The 27,636-nt window shown below is 42.9% G+C and overlaps 1 protein-coding gene across 1 annotated transcript; it reads right to left on the bottom strand.

Annotated features, from left to right (window-relative positions):
- Window positions 1–560: 560 nt before the first annotated feature.
- On the bottom strand, window positions 561–27,429 carry LOC114606504 (cytochrome P450 1A1-like). Its single transcript, XM_028748852.2, has 7 exons — window positions 27,124–27,429; window positions 9,597–10,433; window positions 7,363–7,486; window positions 6,220–6,309; window positions 6,008–6,128; window positions 4,279–4,365; window positions 561–2,980 (listed from the first exon to the last, which is right to left on the bottom strand). The coding sequence occupies exons 1-7, from the start codon at window positions 27,169–27,171 to the stop codon at window positions 2,698–2,700; spliced, it is 1,590 nt and encodes a 529-aa protein (XP_028604685.2). The 5' UTR covers window positions 27,172–27,429; the 3' UTR covers window positions 561–2,697.
- Between the last annotated feature and the right edge of the window lie 207 nt (window positions 27,430–27,636).

The raw sequence follows: 27,636 nt of genomic DNA, 5'->3' as shown, positions 1-27,636 counted from the left end.
GTAATAAACATTATTTCCCCCACATTTTTCAAAACAGCGAATGCAACAGTTCCAGGGACAGTTAAGATAAGTGCCAGGAGTTCAACAAAGCGGGAAACTCAGGAGTGGAGATTCAGCTAAAAATGTATAGAAAAGCATTTAAAAGCAGAAGAGTTCAGCTGAGTTGGAGAAAAGAACTTGGTGTAAGAGATGTTCAAGTTGTTTCAATATGTTGTTTCAAGAATATCGCTACATATTTTTCCTTTTTCTGCATTACTGCTTTAAGTGTGGACTGAAAGAAGCCTGCCCACCAACTAGGCTCACACAAATGGAACATGAGTTTGAACTTTGAAGCTCTCAGCTCATTCCTTTCAAAATTAATGTGAAGTAGTTCTTGATATTAGTCCCTGTCTGCTGAGAATGAATATAAATCTCTGCTCTGAAAAGGATTGTCCTTGGAGTTGGAGAACAAGCTATTCTCAAACTTTCCTCCCCAACCCAAATTGCTATCCCCTTCCTAAACTTAGGCAAGTTTCCCCCAATTGCAGGTGTTTTGAATTAGAATTTGCATCAGCCACAGCCAGCATTGTCAATTGTGTATTTATTAAAATATTTATAGACTACACTTCCACATCAGGACAGAAGGTGGAATACAGCATACAGAATTACAATAAGGAGAATAAAAATGTCAATAAAAACATCAACATCAATACTGGTTAGTGAAAAGAAATTCCTGTGGAAAAGGTCTGACTAAAATCATTTTTAGAAGACATCCAAAAGGCAGCAAGAATGAAAATTGCCAAGTCTCTACTAGCAAGGAGTTCCACAGAGCAGGGCTGACACACTAAAGTCTCATTCCCTAGTAAAGGCCAATCAAACTCCATGGGCATCGGGAACCACCTGAAGTGCCCCATCAGACGATCTCAGTGATCCAAACCAGAGCATAAGGAAACAGACAGTGCTTGTTAGAGATGACTTAAGAATGATTAGAACTGTTGTCCAAAACATCTGCAGGTTGAGGAAGGCTGGTTCAAGCATTCAACAAGCCTCAGGGGGATAAAGAACTGCCAACACATTTTATTTTAGAAGCAATCTTGAAAATTCTTTCCTCATTCATTCTGGTTAAAGTCAAAGATTGTGTTTTGTGACTGCCTCTGCCACCTACTTGCTTTTTAAATGAACTTTTTGTTCAGGCCAGGTGAATGGCTTTTGCCTCATAAGAATACTCGCATAAGAATAGTGGAATGCCCTAGGCTTACATTATAGATATAGCTGGCCCTGGTGTCTATCAATTGTTCAATGAACTAATGTAAAACAAGAAGGCAAACATAGCTTAAAATAATGACAAGACTGGTGGGATCTTTAAAATCTAAAAATTTTATTTGGCCCAACCAGTGCTTTTTTCCCTAGAAAAATAGGTGCCGGTAGTAGCCATTAAGTTGTTAACACTAAGTGTCACACTTCTTAACAGCAACAACAAAAGAGGTGCTAGTACTGGGTATCTTTGAGTACCCCCTGGGGGGAAAAGCTCTGGGCCTAGCCTTTAGAGGACCCAAGCGCACGTTGTCAGATGCATGCAAGAAGCAACAGACTTGCATCAGCCATAACCGGTTCTGGCAACAAGAACGAAACCATGGAAAGTTGTTTAGGTAACAGTTGACAGCTACCTTGTTCCGTTACAAGAGCAATGAATTTTTTATGTGGGGAAGTATATCCATTTGCTAATGCTATTTCTCCAGAGAAAAACTGCAAAGTAGGAAGAAGGCAAGGGTGGAGAAGAGTCCTGAGGCCAAACACCTTGCAACCTCTTCCCCAAGCTGGTGCTGCCCAGATGGTTTCAACTGCAGCTGGCATCAGCTCAGCACAGGCACCAGGTTTTGGAATGGTGCCAATACCTTCCAGAGTAAGATCTCTCAGTCTCTTTCTCTGCCCTCTTTCACATGCTAGGGAACAGTCTCTCACTTTCAACTCTTTGCTTAGATACACATTCCCCTTTGCTTATTTCTTAGCTTCGTTCTCTCTCTTATGGGGAAATCCCCACTTCCTGTAATGGAATCCCACTGTAAGTGGCTTCAACAGGGGAGCCACAGAAAGAATGTGGTTCATCAAGCTGTGGGCTCAAAAACCTCTGGGTCACCTTCTTACAGAAGCCATTAGATGTAACACCAGGAGACATAGGAGCCAACGCCTAGGGGCTGTGGTGGCTTCGGCCCCCACAATAAAATATTTGAGGGGGCCTCCACAAAGTTGATGGGCCTCTCCATTCAAATGGTGTGTGTGCACTGCATCGTGTGATTGATTGTGCGGTGTGGGGCTTACCTGGGCCCCCACAGTATTTTATTCAAGTTGGCACCCCTGTTGGGAGACCCAGTTAAGAGTAGCAATTCCCTCCACCAGCTCAGGGTCTTGGCACTGCAGAAGAGCCTTTCACCCTTTCACTCATCTGCATGTCCCCTCCTCCCATAGTTCTATGCCCTGCAAGACAAAACATGAAAGATATATGGGCAACTTGCTCATGAAGAGCCTGGATTAAATTCGCTCGCTAGCTAATCTCATACCTGTCATCAGAGTGATTTAAAAAAATCATAATAAGCAAAAAACCCAGCATGGTTCTCCTGACAGATGCAATATAGTCGCAGAAGGTTCATGGATTAGTTCTCACTGCATCAACTGCATTATCATTGAGTTTTGAAAGCAAAGCTGCTGCCCTCATCACAATCAAGTGCGTAATAATACTTTAATTCGGTATGGTTTAGGTGACATGGACAGCCCGTAAATTGGATTCAGATCTAGATGATCTTCAGGAGGTTTCTCCAGCCTGAGCTGCTGCAAGATGGTGGTGAGGATAACAAAGACTTCATTGCGGGCGACTTCTTCTCCCAAACATTTTCGTATTCCCATTCCAAAGATCAATACCTTCTCAGCCAAGCTCTTGTTGAGCTCTCCATTTTCATTCAGAAATCTTTCTGGTTTAAACAAGTAAGGGTCTTCCCATAAAGATCTGTTGTGAAAAGGGGGGAACACACCATATTTTAGAGGTCCCAACTCTTACAAGAAGCAAAGTTGGCTGCTATAGTCAATGTAGGACACTTAATTTAAGTTATGCTTTACATAATTTAGCCACACCTAATCAATGAGGAAAGCAACATTCCACTGAGATTTTTAATTCAGATTTTTGGAAGCCCACTTTTAAAATGGAAAAAACCATGTCCCTTGTGGAGGCAGAGATGAGTTTGAAATGGATTGATAAAAGTCCTAAGCTTTATTTGCTGAAAAGACTCAAAAGCAAACAGGAAGTAGAGATTAGGTCACCCACCCATGGGATATACACATAAAGGCAGGTGTCATAGGAGAGTGCAGATGGTCCCAAATTCAATCCCCAACAGTTAGTGCTGGGAATGTGCTTGGAGAGCTGCTCCCAGTCAGTGCAGAGCAGGTGTTGGGAAACTCTGGCCCTCCAGATGTTGATGAACTACAACTTCCGTCATCCGAGGCCACTGCTTGTTTGGGCTCGCAGGAGTTGTAGTTCAACAACATCTGGACAACCAATGGCTGCCCTTCTGTAGACAATACTGAAGTCGATGGAGCAGTTGGGTATAAAGCACCTTCCAATGTTCCTATCAGTGGGGCACAGAGAGATGGGCTCAGAAAGAGAGAAAGCATTCGGTTTTAGTCCTGCTCACCACTGCCTTTGACCCACTGATGTCCTCTAACAGACTGCCCCCAAGAGAAAAATGGTTGCCCTCCCCTGTATTGGGAGATGCTTGAAATGCCGCTTGTGTTGCTGGGAGAGGAGGCAATATCCCTAACAAGCAAAGGTAATCCCTGATAGCAACCAAACAGGGAAGATGCATGGCTTCCACTGACAAGAGGCCCCAAGGTGGGAGCCAAGAGCAGCCCGCATGGAGGGACGTCACTGTGCACCTTGCCTCCTGGTAGTGGCACAGTTGCCAGCTGCTAAGATGGTTGGATGGGGTTGCCAGTGCACTAGCACAGCCAACGTGGCACTCCTGCCAGTCTGACCACACAGCACTGACTTCCCTGCCACTTCTCCTCTTCCACTCTCTGCCTGGAAAGCAGCAGGGATGTCTCTGCTCGGAGACCAGGTGTGTGTTACTGCCCAGTGGTCCAATAGGAGCTTCTACCTGCCATGCTCAGAAATGCATTATGCCCCCCAAGACAAGTCCCTCTCCGTCACGCCCTGTCCACCCTACGTTCTAAGCTTATGCACGGCAGACACAAGAAAAAAAACAAACCCTGACTATAATGCCTTTTCTTAAAAATAGTATTGTTACTTACTCATCATGATTCACTTGATACATATTAACAAAGATACAAGTCTTTGCAGGAATATGGTACCCATTCAGAGTGGCATCTTTGGTGGTACTGGAAACAAACACACAAGCACATGCACATCACTTTTGTCCAACACTGTGATATGTGGAGCTGCACAACAGCTTCGCAGCAATCTGCAGATAGCGGTGAGAGATCAACCCGTGGCCCCCACCTATCAGAAATATAATTTAGGATTGCCCCACACTGATCTACACTTCCTGCTACGAGTGTCATGGTACAAACAAAAGGAACCACCAAGAATGGCCTGGGTCCATCACTGCTGACATAAAGGGTCACTTAGATGTTATGTTGTTATGTACCAGCATTACAGATCTTGGCTTCTCCAGTTGGGGATTTAGGAGCTTTCCAAATGTCATGGAACGTTTCATGTGAATGAAATACTGTTTTCCTTATTCATTGTTAAAATAAATGAAACAAGATGAACGAAAGAAGAAATAAACCCCACAACCCGTTTTTCATTTGAGCTGAGCAATAGTGTCTTATTTTGCCCTGTTTGTAGTACAGGCATTCCATGCTTACATCTCCTGAAGCATTTTGGGTTTCACCTTAACACAGCTTTTCTGAATTCTGAACATGAACATTTTCTCCATCTAAACTGCCCTCAAAGCTTCTGTCAGGCACCTGTGGAGTTTTTGCCTGAGAGGGCTAACAGCAGAGATCTGGGTTGGGAGGGTGATTCAGCACTGCCTCCTCCCGAACTCTACTTTAAAGTAAAAAGTTGAAAACATCAGGAGATCCAGAATGTAGCTTGATTCTTGGTGAGGCTCCCAGAGAAGAAGTTTATAAGGCAGCTTACAAGACTGGCTGATTTTCCCACGTTCTTGCTTTCACCCTCAAATTTCACTTTCACTCTCCCACTTAATCTTGTTTATAAATTTGCTAAGTTCCTAAAGGTTGCTAAGTCACATGACAAAATTGATTTTGAATTGGTGCAAGTTTCTCTTCCCTCTCCCACCCCATTTTGGGTGGCTTAAATACTGTCAGCTGAGTTGAGGTAAAGGACTTTGCTAGCATATCTCTGGCTGAGTCCCAGCTCAGCTGGGAAAGCACAAGATCCACTCTCACCCTGGTGGATTTTGAATTTGGGTGGCACTTATTTTTTCTTTAAATTATTTGATTAAAGATGTCCAGCCCCTGCATTTTTATTTGTTAATTGAAGTGTTTTATTTACAAATAAATATAGGCCATTTAAAGAAATAAATCTTTTTTGGTGGTGCTGGTGGTGAATTTTAAACAGTTCTGCCTGAGTGGCTTTCTTGCAATTGGTCACTTTAGGGCTAAGAGCATTATAGTATTGGGGGATGACCAGGGGATCTAAGGGAACTGTAACAGGGTGGACAAATATCCTAAGCCACATCTTTTACCTATAAGCTAGGGAAACTCCTCATAAAATAAGACACTTCTTTCTTCAGTACTCTACTGGACACAGAATTCAATCGATGACGGCAAAAATTATCTGGAATATTACTTCTGTGGTCAAGCCCCAGTGTTAAGGCAGAATCCAGTGATGGGAAGTTAGGGAAGGGGGGGGGGGGGCAGAGTGCTAACTATTCCATGCAGTCAGTTAAGGTAACTTGGCAGTTCTGTCCGTGTTGGCAGCACCATGCAAAACATGAAGTAGTCATATGAGCAGAACTCTGAAACAAAACCCCTCTCCAACTCTGCTTCTTACCAGTGAGGAATAGTGAAGGGCAGGAAGGAGGCGTGCCTGAATATTTCATGAAGGAAAGCTTCTGTGTAATGCAGAACTTTTCGATCCTTAAACCTTGATGGTCTTTCTCCAATCTTTGCATCTGCACAGAACAAAATGGAACATGTTTCAAGCAATGTGCTTCACAGGATTGTTTCAATTTTCCATTTAATCAATTTAATCAAGAACATTACCAATTTCTTCTTGAATTTTCGTTTGAATTTCTGGATTGCTTATCAGGTACAGAAATATCCATTGCAAACATACTGACAGTGTAGCAAAGCCTACAAAATAAAAGAAGTGTCAGAATATGTTGTGGTTAAATTATTATTCTGCAAACAACACTTCGGTATTTCTATATGCTGAAATCCGTTGTAGGCATAATGCACAAATCCCAAGAGATATTCCATCACGAATGTATGGAATACATCCATCCATACATTTCCATATAAAATTGACTAGATAGTTATGATTTGACATGTTTTGGTAGTACTGGTAATTGCTAATGGTTCACTTAAATCCCGGTCCTGGATATTTCCATGCCTGCACGAGCATTTTCCCCACCAGGTGTGCCCTGTAACGGGGGCCGAGGAGCCGCAAAATTTTGAAGGAGGGGGCTGGGCACCCTCAAAATCCCAAAACCACACGCATCTTCTGCCAGGGCTGTGACAGGGTTTTTGCCCTGTGCGTCCCTTTCACCATGGCCAGGGTGGGCGGTGGGGGACAGCAGCTGAGCCGCCCTGGTCGGGTGGGAGGGATGGCGTGCATGTGACATCACGCATGCGTGACAGACTCCCCTAATGTTGGGCACAACTCAACACTTCTGTTCCCCACAGTTGCAACGCTTTGTAGGATGGAGTTTTTGTCATCAGGTCCTCAATTTCTGGCCATAATTTTGTCATCAGGTCCTCAATTTCTGGCCATAATTTTGTCATCAGGTCCTCAATTTCTGGCCAAACAGTACTTTCCTATCAAACGTTAAAATGGATTGTGTTGAGTTCCATTTTAGGGGGTGAAACCAATTCCATATTTTAGGTGTTGGGAAAAATTAACACACTTTGCTGAAGTTTGTCCATGTTGACAATGACACAAAATCCATCTACACAGAAGACACTGGGCAAGAGGTCTACAATTAATTAATGTATACTTTTTAAAAATCTCATGAATTTTAAGTCACACTAAGTCTATCCACCAACAAAGATAGGAGCCTTTATATGGTCCCCACTAAAATTCCACCTGCTCTTCACCTAAAAGATCAGCTGTCAGTCAACAGCAGGCAGCTGTGCTTTAAGGGTCATGTTTAAAAACTCAGAGTGGCGAAAATGTTCCAGACTTACCAGCCCCAAAAATGTCATTGACTGTCACTATTATTTTCTGATGAGATAAAGCTGCAGCTTTCCCGTCCTCTCTTTTTTCATTGCTAACACTAATGAGGGCATCTGTGATGTCTCTGAGATGGTTCTAAAGGAAACAAACAAAACCCTTGATGCTATTTTCAACCAATCACTTTTTACTTGGCAACCTACAATTTGTTTAATCCTACATATAACGAGTCTATCTTGTTTTTTCCCCTCCTAGCCAAATCAAGGGCTTCAGACTCTTAGGACAAAATTTATTTTGGAAAAGAAAGCAGCAAGTATCAGCTGTTAATAATGTCAAGCATAGTGATAAATTCCTTAGGCAACAATCCCAGCCTGACTTCATAGCAAGCTATTGGCCTAAGTAACATTAAAGTCACAGGAATTTACTGCCAAATCAATACACACAAAAGAAAGCTGCTAATGGTATTTCTCTTGATAGTACAAGAGTGTTATCTTCTCCCAATCTCACATAATGCTGGACAGAAGTCACATTAATCTGTGACTTCTGTTTTAAACTACAGTGGTGCCTCCAGTTGTGCATGGGATCCATTCCGGAGCTCTGGTCGGATCCCGAGGAATTCGCAACCAGAGGTGCCGCTTCTGCGCATGCACGTGCAGTGAAACCCGGAAAAATACTTCCGGGTTTGCTGCATTTGCATCCTGAAGGATACGCAACCGGAGGTGTACATATCCAGAGGTACCACGGTACATAAAAATGTGCATTTCAAAATGTTTCCCCTTACAATGCACACAGAAACAGAATTGTAGAGCTGGAAAGGATCCTGAAGGTCATCTTGATCAGCCCTCAATTAATTCATCCATGACAGATGGCCATCCAGCCTCTGCTTGACAACCTCTTACCATCAGATATTTCTTCCTGATGTTTAGTAGGAATCTCCTTCCTTGTAACGTGAAGCCATTGGTTCAGGTCCTGGTCTCTGGAACAGGTATCATAGAATCGTAGAGTTTCTAGACCCTTGATCATCTTGCTTGCCCTCCTCTGAACACATTCCAGCTTGTCAATATCCTCCTTAAATTGTGTTGCCCAGAACTGGACACAGTACTTGGTATGTTTTTTGAGCCAAGAACTGATATGCAACATTCCCCCTCCTCAGATTTCCTGATGCAAAATCAGTATCCCAGAACTCCAGGGGGTGGAGATGGAGGTGGGGGCGGCCAGGGATACAGACACCAGCATTGTGCCTGTGCAGTCTCCCCTCCAGAGCTAACAGCAGTTTTTGGAGGTACAATTTTGCATCAACTGCTGCAAAAAGCTGTTGCCCAATTAGCATCTACCAACAGTCAAACACAGCATCCTGCTCCAACTTCCCATCATCTGCATAGTCTATTACTTTCTAGGCTCAAATCAAGATGCTGATTCTTCCTTTTACAGCCCTACATGGTTTAGGAACCCAAGCAGTGGGGCAGGGAATCCTTCCCCATATGGAGTGCAACCATTTTGGTCGTGGGGCTCCAGTGTTTTGCTCTTTGAGTGTCTAGTTAACACCTGGCTCTTTGAGGTTTTAAGCCCAACTGATTTGCTGCCTCTTGTTTTTCTCTGCCCCATTGCTTCTATTTTTTCTTTTAATTGCTACTGCTCCATTTGTAATGCGTTTTTAATTTTAATTTGAGTTTTCTTTAACTAAGTTGTTTTTATTTGGGGAGAGTGAGCCACTTCATTACAATGCATTTCATTTTTTTAAGAAGATCAGAATTTTAAAAATAATTTTACAAATATTTCATTGAAAACGAATATGCTTTAACTGTTAGAGAAACTGGATAGAATATTTGCATGTCCAGGAAATAATAGTTCTGTTTTCCCCACAAGATTTATATACCACTTGACTGTAATAAATCCTCAAAGTGGTTTACAAAAAAATGAAATTATTTTTAAAACAGCTATTTATAACATTCAAAAGTGATTAAAATCAGTGATAAACAGAAAACTAGATTAAAACACATGTCAACCTTCCACATGTCTGGAATGTTAGGAATGTTAATATGAGAAATGTGATCTAAGTTGCCATTCTACTCTCCCACAAACTGCAGAAATGCAGTGTTTGAACAGGAAGATTCTGCATTCCTGTATTCACCCTTTCAGTGTTTTGGCAGGCGTGATCTCCTGCCATGCTTTGGTTAGATAAGTGTCATGCTACCTGAAGAACCACCCCCACCCCCGGCGTTTTCCGCCTCCACGGCTGAAAGCTTACCTTATCGTATGTGGTGTAGTGGTCTTCTACACGTTTTGCAACAAAGTTGTTGAACTTCCTATAAAACTCTCGAGCAGCCTTTGCAGCAGGAAGCGGGAGGTAACGAAGGCATGGTATAAAATCAGCTGGATTGAAGACACCTGATGCTTTTATGAAATCATCGTTTACCTTAAGCATGCCTTGAAACTCCTCGTCATCGTGGTCATACCTTTTGTTGAAGCAGAGGGCACAGACAACATTCGCAATTGCACAGGCAGTGGAGGCAGCAGGGTCAAAGCTACCAGCCTGTTTGGAGAGCTCCACGAAGGTTTTCACCAGTTCCAAAGCTTCAGCACAAACATGCTCTTCGAGGAGACAAGAGCAAGTGGAAGACGTGGCTTCTGATTTGGTGAGCGACCTTAAAGCTTTGCTGGCAATTTGCTTCTGAAGCTTCCAGCTTTCTCCGTACTTCACAGAAAATGACAGGCTCTCTCCATCAGCAAAAAAAGAAAAGGTGTGCATGTCAGGTCGGGCAGCAAAACTCTCCCCATCTCTAAGCAGCACCTGTTTCACTGCATCCAGTCCATTAACGACAACGACTGGTACCATTCCTAGCTTTATCTGAAACACATCTCCATATTTCTTCCGCATGCGCTCAAATGAAATGTAGGGATACTCTCCCAGCTGGAGAAGATTCCCCACAATTGGCAGAGACCAAGGTCCTGGTGGCCGAGGTTGCCTGCTCTTCATAAAAATTCGTATAGTAATTAAAATGGAAGCCACCGTAAAGAAGGCAATGGTCACCTTTGAAAAGGAAACTTCTTCAGCTGTAAAATTCATTTTCAAATAAGAAAATACCTGAGAAGAAAAATGGCAGATTGAAACTCCTTTAAAATAAAATAAAACTTACAGACATGTGTAGATACATAGATTTCCTGCAAGACATTTTGCAGCTCCATACCCTTCTACACAGTAGAACCCATTTGCTTTGTGGCGCATTATCTCCATGCCCCCCCCTTCCCAATGCAATTCAGAGGTTCTCTCTGGTTGCCACAATCTCTCCATCTACAAGTGATTCTAGGATCTTTCTCCCACACTTTTGCATCCAGTGATATCATATGGTAAAACCACTATCTATCTATCTATCTAGTGGAAAAGCACACTCCCAACTCATTACATTTTAGGTAAGAATCCGTATACAACTCTGACTCTTAAATTACAACCAAAAGCACCTTTTATTGGGTAGAGCACCCTAATACTTACAGAAGAGCCAAATAACTAAATGTGTCTAAATACCTCTTGGGGAACACAGCAATGTTTCACCAAAGTCAAGTTGTTCATAATATATAGGCAGCAACCCTGCGGTACCTCTGGATGGCTGCTTATTCTGGGATCAGTCTTGCTCAAGCAAACAAGCTTCTCACAGCATCCATACGATGTTGTCAGCCGCCCTGAGCCCAGCTTCGGCAGGGGAGGGCGGGATATAAATAAAATTTATTATTAAATTTATTAAAATACCAACCCATATTTTTGCACTATTAATCTGCCTGAAGTGTGTGCACATCCTGGTTAGACAGGATTTGGTCATCTAAACGTGGCCTCCTCCTTGTTCCACGAAAACAAACCATGACTAGGGATCTGCAAGTGGTAGGCTGGATTTAGCCCTGGCTCTAAAGGATGTAAGTTGGCCTTTCAGTGCCAGCTTAGAAGCAATGGGGATATTAGGAGATGCAATGGTTGTGGAATAAGACTTGCTTGGATTCCAGCGGGGGAGATGAGGACCATCCATCGCCTTCTGAAAGCAGCTATCTTGTAAATGAGATTATCAGAACAAGCAACATGGGATGTTGAGGATGTGTGCAGGCAAAACAGAAGGCTGGCTATTTAAGAAATGGAATGAGATGTAATTGTTTTGGGGACAACATAGTAAGTGGCAAATTCATCCCAAACTATTTTCTTTTTTAAAAATCCAAAAACCAGAACATGTCGTTATTTAATTTATGGATGGAGAAGTCTGCACTTTGGCAATGATTCAGCTGAATTCCACCTCTATAAATATTTATGGCAGTGTTGCAACAGTGTGCACTTTGAACCAAGTTCTGGCTCCCCCACTTGTGCCTCTGAAGCAAGAATTGTTTACTGCAAACTGTCCCTTCTCCAGTGTAGAATTCCTGGAATCAGTCTCAGCTTTTCTCCCATAAACTGAATCATGAAGAGGCGTGTGAAGAAACTAAAGTTAATTTAAGGACAGGATTTCTGGATAACTCATTGCTTTTCAAAATATAAACAAGTAGTTTAAACCTCCCCTCTCCTAGCTACACCTAAGCTTTCCTCTAAAGAGCTAAAGCAAGAAATGTTTGGGTTTTGCATCTATCACAACGTTTTCCAATAGAGAAATATCAGGGTTGAAAGAGACAGAAATGTATTTGACCATTTTCACATTTCCCCCCACATTTATTCAAAAGTTACAATACAATGCATTTTCATTCAATATATCCCCTCCACAGACACCTCTCTGACGATGGTGGCATTAAAATATCCTGTTCTTCAATAAAAGAGAAAACGGGAGATCGTGTCAAAGGTCTCTTTTCTGGAGATGACTTGTGAAGACATTTGTCTATTGCAAAGGGTGCGAGGACCCTTCTCCTTTTTCTGAGCTCTTTATTCTGGCTTTATCTGACACTCTATAATCAAGCAGTCACCAACGGGGCTGATGCGAGCTGGAGTCCAGACCTAGGGAGGCTACAAAGACTCATCGTGGCCCCTCCGTCTGGAGGAAAAGGCATTTGGCATCTATATCCAGGACAGCCCCCCCCCCCCCCCGCCGCCCACTAGCCCAGGAGCGACGCCGAGCCCGACCCTCGAGGCCGCCTTGGCAACCCCGCAAGGGACACACTTTCTGGGGACAGACCAGCAGGGAGCCCAAGGGACGAAGGAGCCCGGCTAGTCCCGCCTCGACTCCCCTGGCCCCCTGCAAAACGCCGCTCAGAGGGGACTCTGCACATGCTCAAAGGCACGTCTCTCTGCTGCCGCTTTTGGATTTCTCAAAAGCAACTCGAGGGTTTTCTTCTTCATTTCCCTTTTGCTCTGCCCCCCCCCCCCGATCTGCCCAGGCTTGCCAAACCCGACCCCCCTCCCCGCGGCTCACCTGCTGCCCGTGGGCGCAGCAGAAGGGCTTCGCGCGCCTCCTTCTCTCCCGCTCCGCGCGCGCCCAGCAAGGCCAGCGGCGGCGCTTCCAGATGCTTCCAGCAGAGGGCGCCAGCGCAGCCCGCCAGCCTACGGCCTTTGAAACGAGGGGGGGGGGGAGGCGCTGCCGCGTGCGGCTCCTGCCCGCGGGCCACTAGAGGGCGCTGTGTGCATAGCCTTCCCATCCTCGGCCGTATCATATATTTACCCCCCGCCTTTCCCTCTGATGGGACTCGAGGCGACTTGCATATCAAAAGAAGAGCTGCTGAAAACATGGAAAAGACCCATTCGACGTGGACAGAATTAAATCTGTTTTTAAAAAAATAAAAAAGAAAGCACAGTGCCTCAAAGTCCTGCAATCCAAGTTTCTGAATTTAACTGGTGCAGAAAGTGAGTGTTCACCTTCCCCTCCAGACATAGCTGGGCTGCAACTCCCCCCATTGGACCCACTGGCTGCGGCTGATGGGACCTGGAGCCCAGAAAAATGGGAGAGCCAGAAGTTCTCCATCCTTTACCTACAAGAAATATTTACCAGGCTGCTGGCAGTCTAAGGTTACCAAAAAAATTTCAGTGAACCTGGAACCTGGGGACACTTATTGTTCGCTGCATACATGTGAATGCTGAGAAAGCTGTAAATCCGGGGACTGTCCCCGGGAAACAGGGACATCTGGTAACCTTATGGTAGTCTTTATGGAGTCACATAATTTTGAACATGTTGGGTTAGATCTAGATTTAGGCTGCAGTATGTTGCAGTACTCAACGTACCTGGGAGCAGTGGCGTAGCGTGGGTTGTCAGCACCCGGGGCAAGGCAAGTAATTTGCGCCCCCTAACCCGTGGATTTGCGCCCCCTAACCCGTGGATTTGCCCTAACCCCAGATGTTGCACCCGGTGCGGCTGGCCCCCCCTGCACCCCCCACGCTACGCCACTGCCTGGGAGTAAGACCCACTCAATTCAGTAGGACTTCTTATTGTGCTGTATGTCTAGGCCAAAGGTCAGCAAAGTTTTTCAGCAGGGGGCCGGTCCACTGTCCCTCAGACCTTGTGGGGGGCCGGACTATATTTAGGGGGGTGAACAAATTCATATGCCCCACCCAGAAATGCATTTTAAATAAAAGGACACATTCTACTCATGGAAAAACATGCTGATTCCCAGACCGTCTGCAGGCCAGATTGAGAAGGCGACTGGGCCGGATCCAGCCCCTGGGCCTTAGTTTGCCTCCGCATGGTCTAGGCCCACTGATTTCAGCTAGGCTCCACTTTTTTGGCTTTTTGAAAAATGCACTTCTGCTGCTGGCTCTTTTTCCTTTGCAGATGAGACTTTGCCTATAAACTTTGGTTATATGACTGTGTTTTTCATTCCTATGACTGCTCACACGTCTGCTTGGAACCTCCATGGTGGCTCCTGATATTTACTCTTCAAATAGTAAGGGACTGGCCATTACATAACACATTGCCTGAGTTACAAAGGTTGCCACAGTCACCACTGGTATACTGTCTTGATTCTGCGTATTCTTCTCTCCGCAGGTTATATAACCCACCAAATACTTTTCAGGAAAGAGATTTGCATTGGCACATATCCAGCAAACATGCCGCAGCATGGGAGCTGGAGAACTTGGAAAAGAACTTTACCCATAGAGATCAGATAAGGACCCTTATCTCCTAATTATGCAGGTTAGAGTTGGTATGATAGTAACGCGTATTTAGCATTTTAAAATATCAAATGGCAATATCCCAGGTGCAGTAGGCAGAAACAGAAGTTGAACATTAATCTTTTATTATTATTTTATAGCTCTCGTATACATCTTAATTTCTTGACTGATGTGACGTGGGCACAATGTGCTTTACCAGTTGCTTTACATGGTTTGGAACAATAAGAAAGAGCAGGAGCTGAAGACAGCTGAAAGTGGGGAAATCAGTGTATTCATTCACAGAGGGGCATCTTAAAGGCCACCAAGTCCCACCCCTGCTCTGTGCAGGAGGCATTTCTAGCCACTGCTTCTAGGCCTCCCTGTGAGGCAACATTCCCAACTCTTTCAGCCATTCCTCAAAGGACTCCTTTTCTAGGTAGCCCTCCTATGGACACTCTACAGGGTGTCAACATATTGTTAAAATATCCCTCTTGGGACACTGAAGTAATGTGAGTAGAGGTTGTGGGTGTGCATGTGCCTTCCCCGAGCCCTCTGCTCTTAACCTTCATGCGCTCCATGTCCACATGATCGGGAACCCTGTGCGATTCTGGTCCTCCCCTCTCAGCCCCCCAGGACGGCCTGTGGAAGAGAAATCCAACTGCAACAGAGGGCACCCCACTGCTTGCGCCCACCCTTCCCTACTTGAACTCTCTGCTTTTTCTTTTTTTCTTTTTGTTCTTGTGTGTTATTGAAGCGTATGTTCTTGTTTAAATAAAATATTTTAAAAGAAAATACACCTTGCCAAGTTTGAGATTTCAATAGTGTTTTTGAAAGCTTATTTTCAACATATATATGCACAAACATACCCTCCCTGTGCAGAAAAGATCCTGACTTCTCTTAAAGAAAACTTTTTGGGTTGCCACCGGGAGGTGCAATTGACACGTTTTTCCTGCAACACATCCTTGCTTAGAATAGCCATTTTACCTCATTTGCTCAGATGCACTTGCTTTTCCACGTGTTTTCTTTTTTCTTTTTTTCCCCTTTTTTTAAAGTCCTTCTTTGCATCTTCTGAAAGTTAACAGTATTGCCTGTTTTGAGGGAGACACAGTTTTTCCTCATTTACCTCATTTTTCTCTTTCCAGCCTCTAATTTTGCCAAACTCCCTTTCCTGCCTCACAATCTGTATCCATATCCAGGGGCTAAATGTGCATGCCATGTATGGAGCAGGGCTGGGAAACTGCAGCTGGTGAGACTGATCCTTACCTCTCCCACTCCTTGGGGGCCAATTGATTGGTGCTGAGCAGAGGCACACAGAATTAGGAGGGCTCGTCAAATGTGCATGATGTCACACGTGTGACACACACGTGTGATGTCATGTGTGTCAGAAGGTGGCTGTGAGGCCTGACAAGGCCCTCTTCCACCATGGATAGGACCAGAGGGGCCTCTGCCACAGTGGGGAGGCCCAAATACCCCCGTCTCAAACCAATCTTCCCTCCTGTAGTCATTGCACTACATGAAGAAAAGCTTGTGTCTCAGCAGTGACTGTGGTGAGCTGATATAACGAGAGTAAAGCCAGGGAAACTTAATCACTTTGTGCCTGGGGAAGGGAGCATTCCTTGTTCACAGAGCCATCTTATGCAGCTCCCTGCCTGTTAGCATTAGGCAGGCATTTCCCTCCTGTTTTAGGTGCCTGCTGAAAACACCTTTATTTCAACAAGCCTTCTCAGACATGTAATTTAGTTATGCATATTGTTTGGGGGGGAATGTCCATAGGAGGGGTTCCTTTACCTTTTGAGAATCACTGTCTCCTGATCATTTTACATCCCACTGCAAGACAGTCAGTCTCGCTTTGCAGCTGCTGCACTGTGAGTAGAAGAAAATGTCAAGGGATCGCAGACCAGTCCACGCAGCTAACATATATAAGGATGAATGTTACCGCAGCAATGTAAAATGATCAGGAGACAGTGATTCTCAAAATTACTATGATGTAACTCATTAGAACAACTTGAAGGTAAAGGTAAAGGGTGGCGCTGTGGGTAAAACCTCAGTGCCTAGGACTTGCTGATCGTATGGTCGGCGGTTCGAATCCCCGCGGCGGGGTGAGCTCCCGCCGTTTGGTCCCATCTCCTGCCCACCTAGCCATAACAAAGCATTCAATGTTTCTCTCTTTTGTGAACATGAAAAGCAAAACCAAGATGAGGGGGGACTGCAGAACAGAGCAAGCATCTCCTGCCAGTGCAGAAAGGAGGCCTAAGAGAGGTAGAAGTACAACAACAAGACTGGGAGCTCCAGCATCCTTGATGACCAGCCATGCTAGCCGGGGGCTAATGGGAGTTCCAGTCTAACAACAACTACAGGGTACCAGGTTGGGAAAGACTGAGTGAGCCTATTTTCTTAAATTTTTTTAGCTGGTAGTAATTCAATGAAGAAATCAAAGAAATAGTCACTGTAATTCTAGAAGATCAGACAAAAGTTTTGCCTTGTGGGGAGCAGTATTGCATTCACATTGGGATGGTAGATTGTAGACACTTAAGGCACGATCTCTACTTCCCCCAATTAACTTCTTCGAATAATTCAGAAAAAAGCCCAAGTTAGTGCAACAGAAGTTTAAACAGAGTGAATGCTCAAATATTTTTTTTGAAATGGATAACTCTGAACTCTACACCACTCCTTATTAAAAGGTTTCTGTTTCAGGGACCTCAGTTTCTGTTGTCTTCCAAGTGTGCTGCTGTATCTGAAGTTTCTTATTTATTTTCTCCTTTCAAAGACTAATCTGTCAAAAGACTTGAGTAATGCAGTAGTACTTAGGAGTTAATGATTTTTCAAAAACAAAAAATGCAAGTGTTTGTTTCTAAATTTGCATAGACAGGGTATTTCCAAGGTATTTCTCAGACTGAAGAATGTCTACCCAGATGCTTAGAAAATTGAGGTAATTTTAATATGCTTTAGTATTTTAACTTCTATTTCCTCAAGATATGTTTGGGATTTTTTTCTAGATTTTCTTGTTTTATCTTTTTGTAGTTTTTTTACAATCAAGCAGTGTATAAAGTTTATGAAATAAATAAATAAGGGGGTGCCTTTTATTTATGAGATTTCTGCCCTTTACCAGGGTAGCTTACACCAAATACATATATATATATAGATAGAGAGAGAGAGAGAGAGAGAGAGAGAGAGAGAGAGAGAGAGAGAGATTATAAAACAAAGGAAGCAGTTGCCACCATAAAACAAGACAAATTAAAAACAGTTCCAAATATAAAATAATACAAAAATTAAAAACAATTCAATATATAAAAACAGTTCAAAATAGTTCCACTACAGAATCAAAATGGGATAAAGATCTTCCTTTAAGAGGCTTGTTGAAGGAGGAGGATCTTCTGTATTTGTCAAAAAGACAACAAAAACGGTACCTGATATGTCATGAGAGAGTATACCAAAAGGTTGCTGCCATAATGCTAAAGGCCCAATTCCTATATTATACAGAACAAACCTCCTGAAAGGATGTTGTCTATGGGAGGTCCTCTACTGCACAGCATAGGAATCAATGTGGTATACAAGGGAGGCATATACAGTACCTTCTCCATTATATGCATGATAATGAAAAAGCAACATTTGGTCCCAACCCCCTTAGAGCTATTTTCCTGGAGTATAGGTGCAGTCCTATATTACACCAGGTCATCCGCTGAGGGGCATTAGAATGAGGCGGGAGGCTCTTGGCATCAGCAGAAGTGAAGAGCCACCAGCAACATACCCAAGAAAATGTCTGTGAGCACTGCAGGATGGCTCAACCAGCTAAGCCTCTCTGCTGGTCATGCTCCACCTAAAAATGGGTTGGATTCGTAGGCAGAGTCTACAGGGGAGAAACACACCTATGCTGGTTCCTAACCCCCTCTTGTTGCGCAAACATGCCTGCAAACAACAGAAATATACACCAAGACAGGAGCTGGCACAAGTACTGCACCACCACCATTGACTCTAGTGGGACTTCTACCTGAAATAGCGTCTCCACCCCCATCGTTCTGGTCCAGCTCGAAGGACCTTCTGGAGCTTCTCTCACTGTGAGAAGTGAACCAGGGAACCAGGCAGAGGGCCTTCTCAGTGATGGCTGCCTCCATGTGGAACGCCCTCCCATCAGATGACAAGGAGATATAGAACTATACAGCTTTTAGAAGGCATCTGAAGGCAGCTTTGTATAGGGAACTTTTTAATGTTCAAGGTTTTATTATGTTTTTTACATATGTTGGAAGTCGCCCAGAGTGGCTGGGGCAACCTAGTCAGATGGGCGGAGTACAAATAATAAAATTATGGTGATTATTATTACTTACCCATCCTGACACATTTTCCTGGCGTTTCTCCCTCCCAAGTCTGGGATGGTTTGGAAATCGCAGACCCCGTACCACTAGAGCAGGGGCACAGCAGATACACAAGTCTGCTCATCTCATTTGCCAATCCAGATTTTTTATTTTATTTAAAGATTGAGTGACAGCTTTAAACAGCCTGAGATGAATTCTAGTAAGAAATCTTCATTTTGGATTGTTAGTCATGGCATTTGTTTACCAGTAATTTTTTAATTTTAAGTATATGTTTAACAGTGGGAGGAAAACAATAAATCTTTTTGGGGGGAAACACCACCTTCCTACTTTTTAAAACTTATAGAAATATGTAGGTTTGGATCCAAAGGTATCCCTCTACACTTAGAATACATCTTTGGATTCAAGCCATGGTTTAAAAAATATTATTATTATTATTATTATTATTATTATTATTATTATTATTATTATTATTATATATTTGTAATTCCATGAAGTAAAATATAAAAGTGTCAAACTGTGCAATTGAAATATTTTAAAGCATTTAGCTTGGTTCCTTTCTATAAATACTTCCCTGCAAAAATATAGAAATGTGATTGATATTCTAGAAAGTATAGAAAAATATAATTCCTTTGGATTTAGGACAATCATAGCTGTGTTCCAAAAATCATATCAGGAAATATGTTATTTTGAAATCAGGGTAGAATTTGGACGCAACAGTTAAATAACTTTCTCATCATATTCTTCCAGCATTCTGATAGGAAGCAGGCAGAGAGGAGAGGGAAGATGAGAGAGAGGAAAGCTCTGACTCCTAAGTCCAAAGAATGGGAATGACATATATTCTAAAAAGAGATGCATTTGAACAGGCCTGTCTTTAGCATATGTGGCACCGGGGTGCAAAGATTCACCCAGCGCCCCCAAATTTAGTTTAGCTGCCCCCAGATTATCTTTTATTGAGCTTTTTTGGGGAGAGGGGAAGCCACGGCAGAGAGGCGAAGCAAGGGAGGGCGGAGGGCGAGGCTGCAGCCGCCGCGGCCTTTCTTGCCACAGCTACCTGCTGGGTGCTGCAGTCCCATCCCATAGCTGGGCTTGGCAGGCGCAGCCATGGCGGCCTCAGGCGGATGGGCCTGGCCACCTCCATCCTCACGTGGCAGGAAGAGGCCAGGGAGGAGGAAGCCCCAGCTTTTGCCTCAGCACCGCCTCACAGAAGCGGCTCGGCTGCCCAAGCACCGCCGGGTCCTGGTAGTTATTAAGCCAGCCGCCCTGCGGCCCCTTTGGGGGCGGTGAAGGAGGACCCACCACTCGCCCACCCAGGCCCAGGGACCGAAGCGGCACTGGTGGCCTTGTTGCCCGGCGTGAGTGGTCCTCCTTTCGGCAGCTCTTTCCCTCAGGCTTCTCAGCACTTCAATCCCCCCACTTTTTAATACAGTATACAAATCGCACAACACAAGGCCACCTGCAAATAGATGGTGTCGGTCATGACACTTCAGAGGAAATGAGATTAAACTACGGTCAGATTAGCAATGAGGAAAGGAAAAGGAAAGGGGGAAAACGCAAGGTTTAACACCTGTAACAACGGCGCAGCGGAAAAAACCCTGCTTTTGTTTCCTGACTCGTCGGGAATATTTGACGCTACGGAGTAACAGAACGACGGCGGGGTGGGGACTTTCGCTCCATTGCTTTTCACTGCTGCCAATCGAGAGGGAACAGTATACAGTAGGTATGCATTTGGCGCCCCCTGAATTTGGCGACCGGATGCCCTGCACCCCTTGCACCCCCAGGTAAAGATGGCCCTGCATTTGAAGCTTCAGCTAGACAATCTGTAGCCATTATAGAAAAACATATTCCAGTTAAGCGTTCATCAATTACACACACACACACACACACACACACACACACACCAATGTTCAATGTAATATGACATTATACAGTGCTTTTTTTTCTAAAAAAAACACGTTTAGAGGTACTCACATTTTCCCACTCATATTGAAATACTGCCCCTCAATGAGGCCAAACTTAGATTCACAAAATGATTAGGGGTATGCGTACTTCTGTACCCCCCCCCAAAAAAAAAGGCACTGGCATTATATATTTGTTCCAAGTTAAGGTGATATATCACATTTGACCAATATTCCTAATATGTGCTACCTTGGTCATCCAAGAGAAGGAACTGCACAGGGCATTCCTTGATACCTTCCACCTGTCTGTCTTGCCTGTCATTGCAAAGTGGTCAAGGGCAAAAGGTGTTTTTCTTTCCAGTTAACATTTGTCCAGCACTCTGCAGCCTCCCTGGTTGCCCACACTTACTGATCTGGAAATGCGTCATGAGTTTTGGTTGGAGCTAGGGAGGCTGAAAATTGCAGACCACTGAGATGGTTTGTAGTATAAAATAATGGATATTCACAAAAACCCCTCTTGCACCTCAAAAGTAAAGTAAGCACATTTTTTAAAAGGATGCATTCAGCCCCATCTACCACTCCTCATAATCTCTGAAACACACACACACACACACACACACACAAATCAGATCAAATTTCTGAAAAAGAAAATTGAATGAGTAAATAGTTGAGGACAGCCTTATACTGAACCAAGAACAGCCCATTCAGGTCACTATTACCCACACTGGCTGACAAGCCCTCTCCAGGGCTTCTGATGAACATTCCCAACTCTACCTGGAGATATTGAGGATTGAAGCTGGGATTCTCTGCATGCAAAGCAGATCACTCTCTTTGGCACATCATTGAACTCAGTAAATTATATTTTACCTTGCAGAACTGCTTGTAAAGTCCTGCCATCTAGATAAATCCTAACATCTTGCCATCAGCAATTCTGCAAGGAAGATTCTCAAAAAAAATCATACTTAGAAATGCATAAAACAGGTCAAAACTATTGCACATGTTCTATTTAGCTGCCCATTTTACACAAAAATCCACGATAAACATTTAAACTCCATGCTGAAAAAAGGTTAAATTGTCCTGACCTCTGCAGGGTTTTCTTTCTACTCAACAGTCGGAGAATGAAGCAAAATTTATGAGATGCCATGAAACTATGTCGCCATAAGACTTGAGAGGCATTTTTTAACCTTATTATGTCTGTATTAGCTTTATCTTAAAGTAACTCCTTTTAGGAACAGATGCCAATTTTATGTTTTGATTTATATACTTTTGTATCTTCTGTATACCAATAAAAGGTGATTGATAAATTGTGTTCAGCAGAAGGAGTGCTGAAGGTGGGTCAGAGCTTCTCAGCTGCCTTCCCAGCAAGTGGATGGCTGTTGTTTACTGTGAGACAGAAAGGGAAAGGTGGTGAGGAGGTCAGGATGGTGAAAAGTCACTAGTAGAGCCAGTTTGAGCCATGCTGACCTCCTTCTAAGCAACAGCAATGCGCTGGCCAGAAAGCAAGCATACCAGTCTCACCCCACAATCCGCTTCTGGTGCGCAGTGTCAAAGACATGCCATCCAGTGGTCAACAAGAAGGAAGGAAGACCCCCGATTTGTAACAAAAGTGAGAAAAATTTAGGAGATTTATCAGATTAAGTAACTTCGGCATCTATGGTAGAAGGGAAAATGCTTCTTAACTGCAAACCATTCTATAACACTTCTGCATTCAGAAATGTAATTAAATAGAAGTCTGATGCAAACAGAAGGAAGTTATAGTAAAAAAAAAATTCAAAATATAAATACAGCAATATTAAAGCAAGGGAGTCAAAACACAGAGGAGTGAGATTAATTTGAAAAACATAATTTGGTTTACTCAGAAGAAATGGAATAAAATTCTCAGGAGTTTCACACATAGATTTTCATTATTTACAAAATACAGTGAGGTTTCCTTGAATAAAATGCTGCAGTGAATGATCTCCAAAAAGTTAAATAAACTGCAGATATTGTGCTTGTACCAAAGATAATGGGGGGAAATGCAGTACATAGTCACTTAAATATATTTTACTGATTATCCAAACCCAAATAACAAGATCATTAAAATCTAGACTGTGGTCCAGTAATTTTTAGAAGCAGGTTCACCAAAAAGAGCTTCCCCATTTATGGACAGCCATGGTATATTGGAATGAATGAAGCTCTTCACATGTGCAATGGAGCAGTTGTATATCGCTAGACCGGGACTCCGTTTTAATTTTTTAAAAATGTATGTAATCATATTCTCACTGTTAATATAAATGTTTGGTAAAGGTAAAAGACCCCTGGACAGTTAAGTCCAGCCAAAGGCAACTATGGGGTTGCAGCGCTCATCTCACTTTCAGGCCAAGGGAGCAGCACTTGTCCACAGACAGCTTTCTGGGTCATGTGGCCAGCAGGACTACACCGCTTCTGGTGCAACGGAACATGATGACGGAAGCCAGAATGCACGGAAACACCTTTTACCTTCCTGTCACAAGGGTACCTGTTTATCTACTTGCACTAGGTTGGCAGGAGCAGGGACCGAGCAACAGGAACTCACCCTGGCGTGCGGATTCAAACCGCCGACCTACTGTTCAGCAAGCCCAAGAGGCTCAGTGGTTTAGACCACAGCACCACCCGCATCCACAAAATGTAGCTCTCATTTGGATGAACCAAGGTCTATAAAAAGCATTTTATCATCAATGTATAACAGGTAATGAATCAAATTTATGACCTGGTAAATTTAGACCACAGCCAAAAAAGTGATAGGTGTTTGCTTAGGGCTCCATATCTAGAAGCTGGCCACATGACCCCAAAAGCTGGCTGTGGACAAACGCCGGCTCCCTCGGCCTGAAAGCAGAGATGAGCGCTGCAACCCCAGAGTCACCTTTGACTGGACTTAACTGTCCAGGGTCCTTTACCCTTTTTACCTATTTTTTTTTTTGGGGGGGGGATCTGGACAAACAAAGTTGTTGAGCTTTTTTCGGTGATCACCCACTTGCCCCCCCCCCCCGACTGGCTGCTGCTGCCAGCCACCAAGATCCGTCCGCACCAGAGCCTGAGCTGCCCACGTACACACACTTCTTAACCCCCCCCCCCAAAAAAAAAACCTGGACATTTGCTTACAATTGTAAAATTCCCCTGGAATGGCATGTAGGCCCCTCAAAAGAGGATATGTCTGGGATTTCCCAGACATATGGCAACCCTACGTCTGCTATTTCTGTCACACCTGTTTCCACTGCAGAAAAAACAGGCTGATCTTGCATTTAAGTAGCAGCTTGTTTCTTGGGTGTTGTGAGCTATTGTGTCAAGGGAAGGTTCTGGCTTCCCATGGAAATCTCCCTCACATGAACCCAGCAGCCATTTTTTTGTAGTTAACAAATCATTCCTTTGTAAATATAAAATGTTGGTATCTGTAGGAATAAATATCACATGATTACTTTGCTTTGTGTCTTCTAGTTTGTTCACTTCCAATAACAGCTGTTATCGTGCAGAGCGGGGGAGAGAAGTAATTCAAAATATAATCAAACAGCTTTTCATTTCATATTTTTTCAGGTGCATCAAAACAGGAGTTTTGACCAACGCAAAAGGTCACATTGCACAGTGAACACACCAAGGTGGTGAATCTTTTGATGTTCCTCAAATGTTTGCTAATATAACTGGCATCTCTCCTCCAGCATCATATACAACATTTTGGAAGCAGAGCCCAGCATACGGAGGAGTGCTCAGGATACAGTGAACAACTCAGAGCTGGATGAAGTCATGATGTGGCCCTAAGCTATCCCAAGTTTAAGAAGCCCCATAGTATTGCCAAAAATGTATATTATTCTTACTGAAATGACAATAAAAAGAGAAATAGAAATAATTGCATACACAGTCAAGGGTGCACCTAAAAACTAGTGTGCTCAGTTGGAAAAACATGAGACTTTTAATCTCAGGGTTGTGGGTTCGAGCCACATGTTGGTAAAAGATTCCTGCATTGGAGGGGTTGGACTAGATGACCCTTGCGTTCCCTTCCAACTCTACAATTATAATGTAAAACTTGAAACTTCATCTTTTTTGTATTAGGAGGCAACTCATAATCTGAAACCCTAAATTGTAGTTTACGTAAATTGTGTGTAAATCTGACACTGATTGCTTGCCATGACACTTGTAATCATTTATTTCCCCCTTTTCCACATTCCTACAGCATGTAATACTAAAATGTAACAACTGGTGTTTTCGGCAGGGAAACACCAGTTGTTTCATAATTCAAGGAATTTAATAAATGCATTTGGTGCACAAATCTGAATTGGTTAACATGGACAGTTAGCATAGATTAAGGCTGCAAATCTATACATTCCTGGAAATTAATGAGACTTCTTTCCTAAAAGGCATAAATATGTACCGGTAATTGTGCTGTAAGCCTACATTCGTAGTCACATATACATTGGATAGTCATTTTGCTATCATTGATAATTTCTAACACACGGCACCTAGAAAACACTTACCAAGGAGTAAACAAAACACATTAAAATTGCTGGCATTTACTTTGAGTAGATTGGCCTACTTGCTCTGTCAATGAAAATAATTATGGTTATGGCTTTGAGTTAACCAGAAGGATTTTTCCTTAAGGACACTTTCCCCTTTTAGTCACAATGAGAATAAGTTTTATGGTTTGCTAAGTTGTTACAGCATTTTTTCCTTGTTGTTACTAGTTATCATGTATTTTCATTTCCTAAAAGAAACAAATCTATATGATGTCTACGGTCCTTCCCAACTCTACAGTTCTAATATTTCTACAATTCTAAATCAATATCATGTAGCGCTATAAAATTATTTTGCAGTTCTGAGTACTATGAGAGAATAACAACTTTTTAAATCAACCACCCCTTGGGAAGATTGAGGATCACGTTGAGGAGTTTCATTTGTGTAAAAGCCATTTTATTCTAGTCTGAGGGGAGAGGGAGATTTAACATGTTCCTAAATTGTATTTATCTGCTTTTGGGTACCAAAATCAAAAGCTAAATTATGTGCACTTAATCCCAAACTGCTTGGGGCTTGCCTAACGTTCTCCACATCAGTTTGTGATTTTTCTAAAATCTCCATATAAATTCATCATGTATGTAATTTTCACTAATATATGCACACTTCACCATAGTATACACATTTTTTAGTCATTACTTGGGTGGCAAACTGTCTTGAAAAAAATGAGAGGTGTGTGAATCTTGAAGGATGGCTGTGTTTTGGTTCGTGTGTTGTTTTGGAAAATGTGAATGACATATTCTTGCCTTTAAATGCAAACAGAATCATTTTTTTCTTGCATCTTGATGGTGTGCACACATATGCATGTCACTGTATGCCCAATGAAAAGTGTTCTTCAGCATTATGTCCTGCACCTAAGAAGAAAGACGACTCCACAGGACACAAAACTGCAACTGGTGAGCAGACATTAGTACACAGCTTGATTAAGTGAAAGAGATTTGTGTCTGTTTTATCATTTTAAAGAGAGACAACTACAAGTTTCTCATTTGAAAGCAAACCCAGAATAGAACGGCTTTGAAACAATACCAAAGCAGCATTCTGAATCTGCAAAACTTTTATGAACCTCACTGCATCGCATGAGATTCTGCCAGCGCTGGGAGAGTCAAGTGACCAATCTCATTCTTATACATACAGATTTTGCAGTCTGTGGAAACACTCTGGATTTTTATGGGGTTGAATACCAGCCCACTTATATTTGTATATATAATCCCCCCACAATCCATTTCCCTTATTTTGATGCCACTGTGCCCAAGAAATTCCAGCACAAATAACAGGCTGAATAGCAATGCTCAGAAAGAAGCATACAAATTTCACCTATATAGCATAAATAACCTGAAACTCTTTTAATAATATTCCAGTTTCTGGAGGTCAGAGCCAGATTTTTATCCATTTATACAAAATCAGTACATGATGCAATCAAGCTCAAGAAGAAAAGTTCCACGGAGATCAATGTGATTGAGACAGAAGTGCTATCTGGCAGAAAAATAAAAATAAATAGAGTACTATATAATATGAATTCCACTAAATGAATGTATAAGACAGCTGAAGCAAATTATAGATTATTGGTAAAATAACACCCATCTGTATTACACACTACCTACTCAATAATCAAATATATCAAAGCATTCAATTAATATGCCCTGGCTGAAAAAGAAAAAGGTTTCTGTTCTGCATTCCTTTCCATGCTTAAAGTTGCTGACTTATTAGACTTCAACACAGCATTCCAATTTAGTACAGCAATGGCCTAACTGTCTCAAGAACAGTCCTAAATCAAAAGTGACCCCAAATAAAATAAATACCAATAAATAGTGTTTGCTGAGGTACTATTTCAGCTTCCACAAAACCCACTTTTAATAAAACAAGAAGAGCATTATTCCCATGATTAGAGAATGTATCTTAATGTGAAATGGCCACTCACAATCCAAGCCTAGCTAGCAATTTCATTTCAGCCACAGTTTGCTGAATATTCACAAAAGTCTTATCCAACCTCCAGCTTCGTGCTTCTGTTACCTGCTTTAAATTGCTGGATCTCGAGGCTCTAAATATTAAATAGAACATCTCCAGGTACAAGCGCACATGAAGACTTTGTCCTGGCTGTCGTCATCACTGTTTTCTGGATCTTCGGTTGGGAAAACCATTGGGAAGTCAGCGCTTTCACTCCCCTCATCTTGCTGCCTTGAAGGAGGGCAGCTTCCCATAGCGTCACCCTGGATGCCTTTAGCCTGACAGGATTCGTGATCTTGACTGCAAATCTGATTAAATCCAGCATTAGGAGATGATGTGGATGTGACAAACATCCTAAATGGGAGTTCAGAAACAGAGAGAACAATTTTCTGGGAAATTTCTATTTACCAGCATCTGAAAATGACTCACCAGTTCCCTTTTGTTTGGGGAAGGCAAACTTTTAAAGCCCCCCCCCCTTCCTGGTGATTATAAGCCTTAGCACCAGAGATGGTTGCTTGGCAACACATTTAGCCCTATCCTAACTAAATCTCTCCTGAAAAGCCACAGATTCACTTTGCA

Source organism: Podarcis muralis, chromosome 11 (assembly GCF_964188315.1).
Source record: "Podarcis muralis chromosome 11, rPodMur119.hap1.1, whole genome shotgun sequence".
Taxonomy (NCBI): domain Eukaryota; kingdom Metazoa; phylum Chordata; class Lepidosauria; order Squamata; family Lacertidae; genus Podarcis; species Podarcis muralis.
This window is presented reverse-complemented; position numbering and strand designations above follow the sequence as displayed.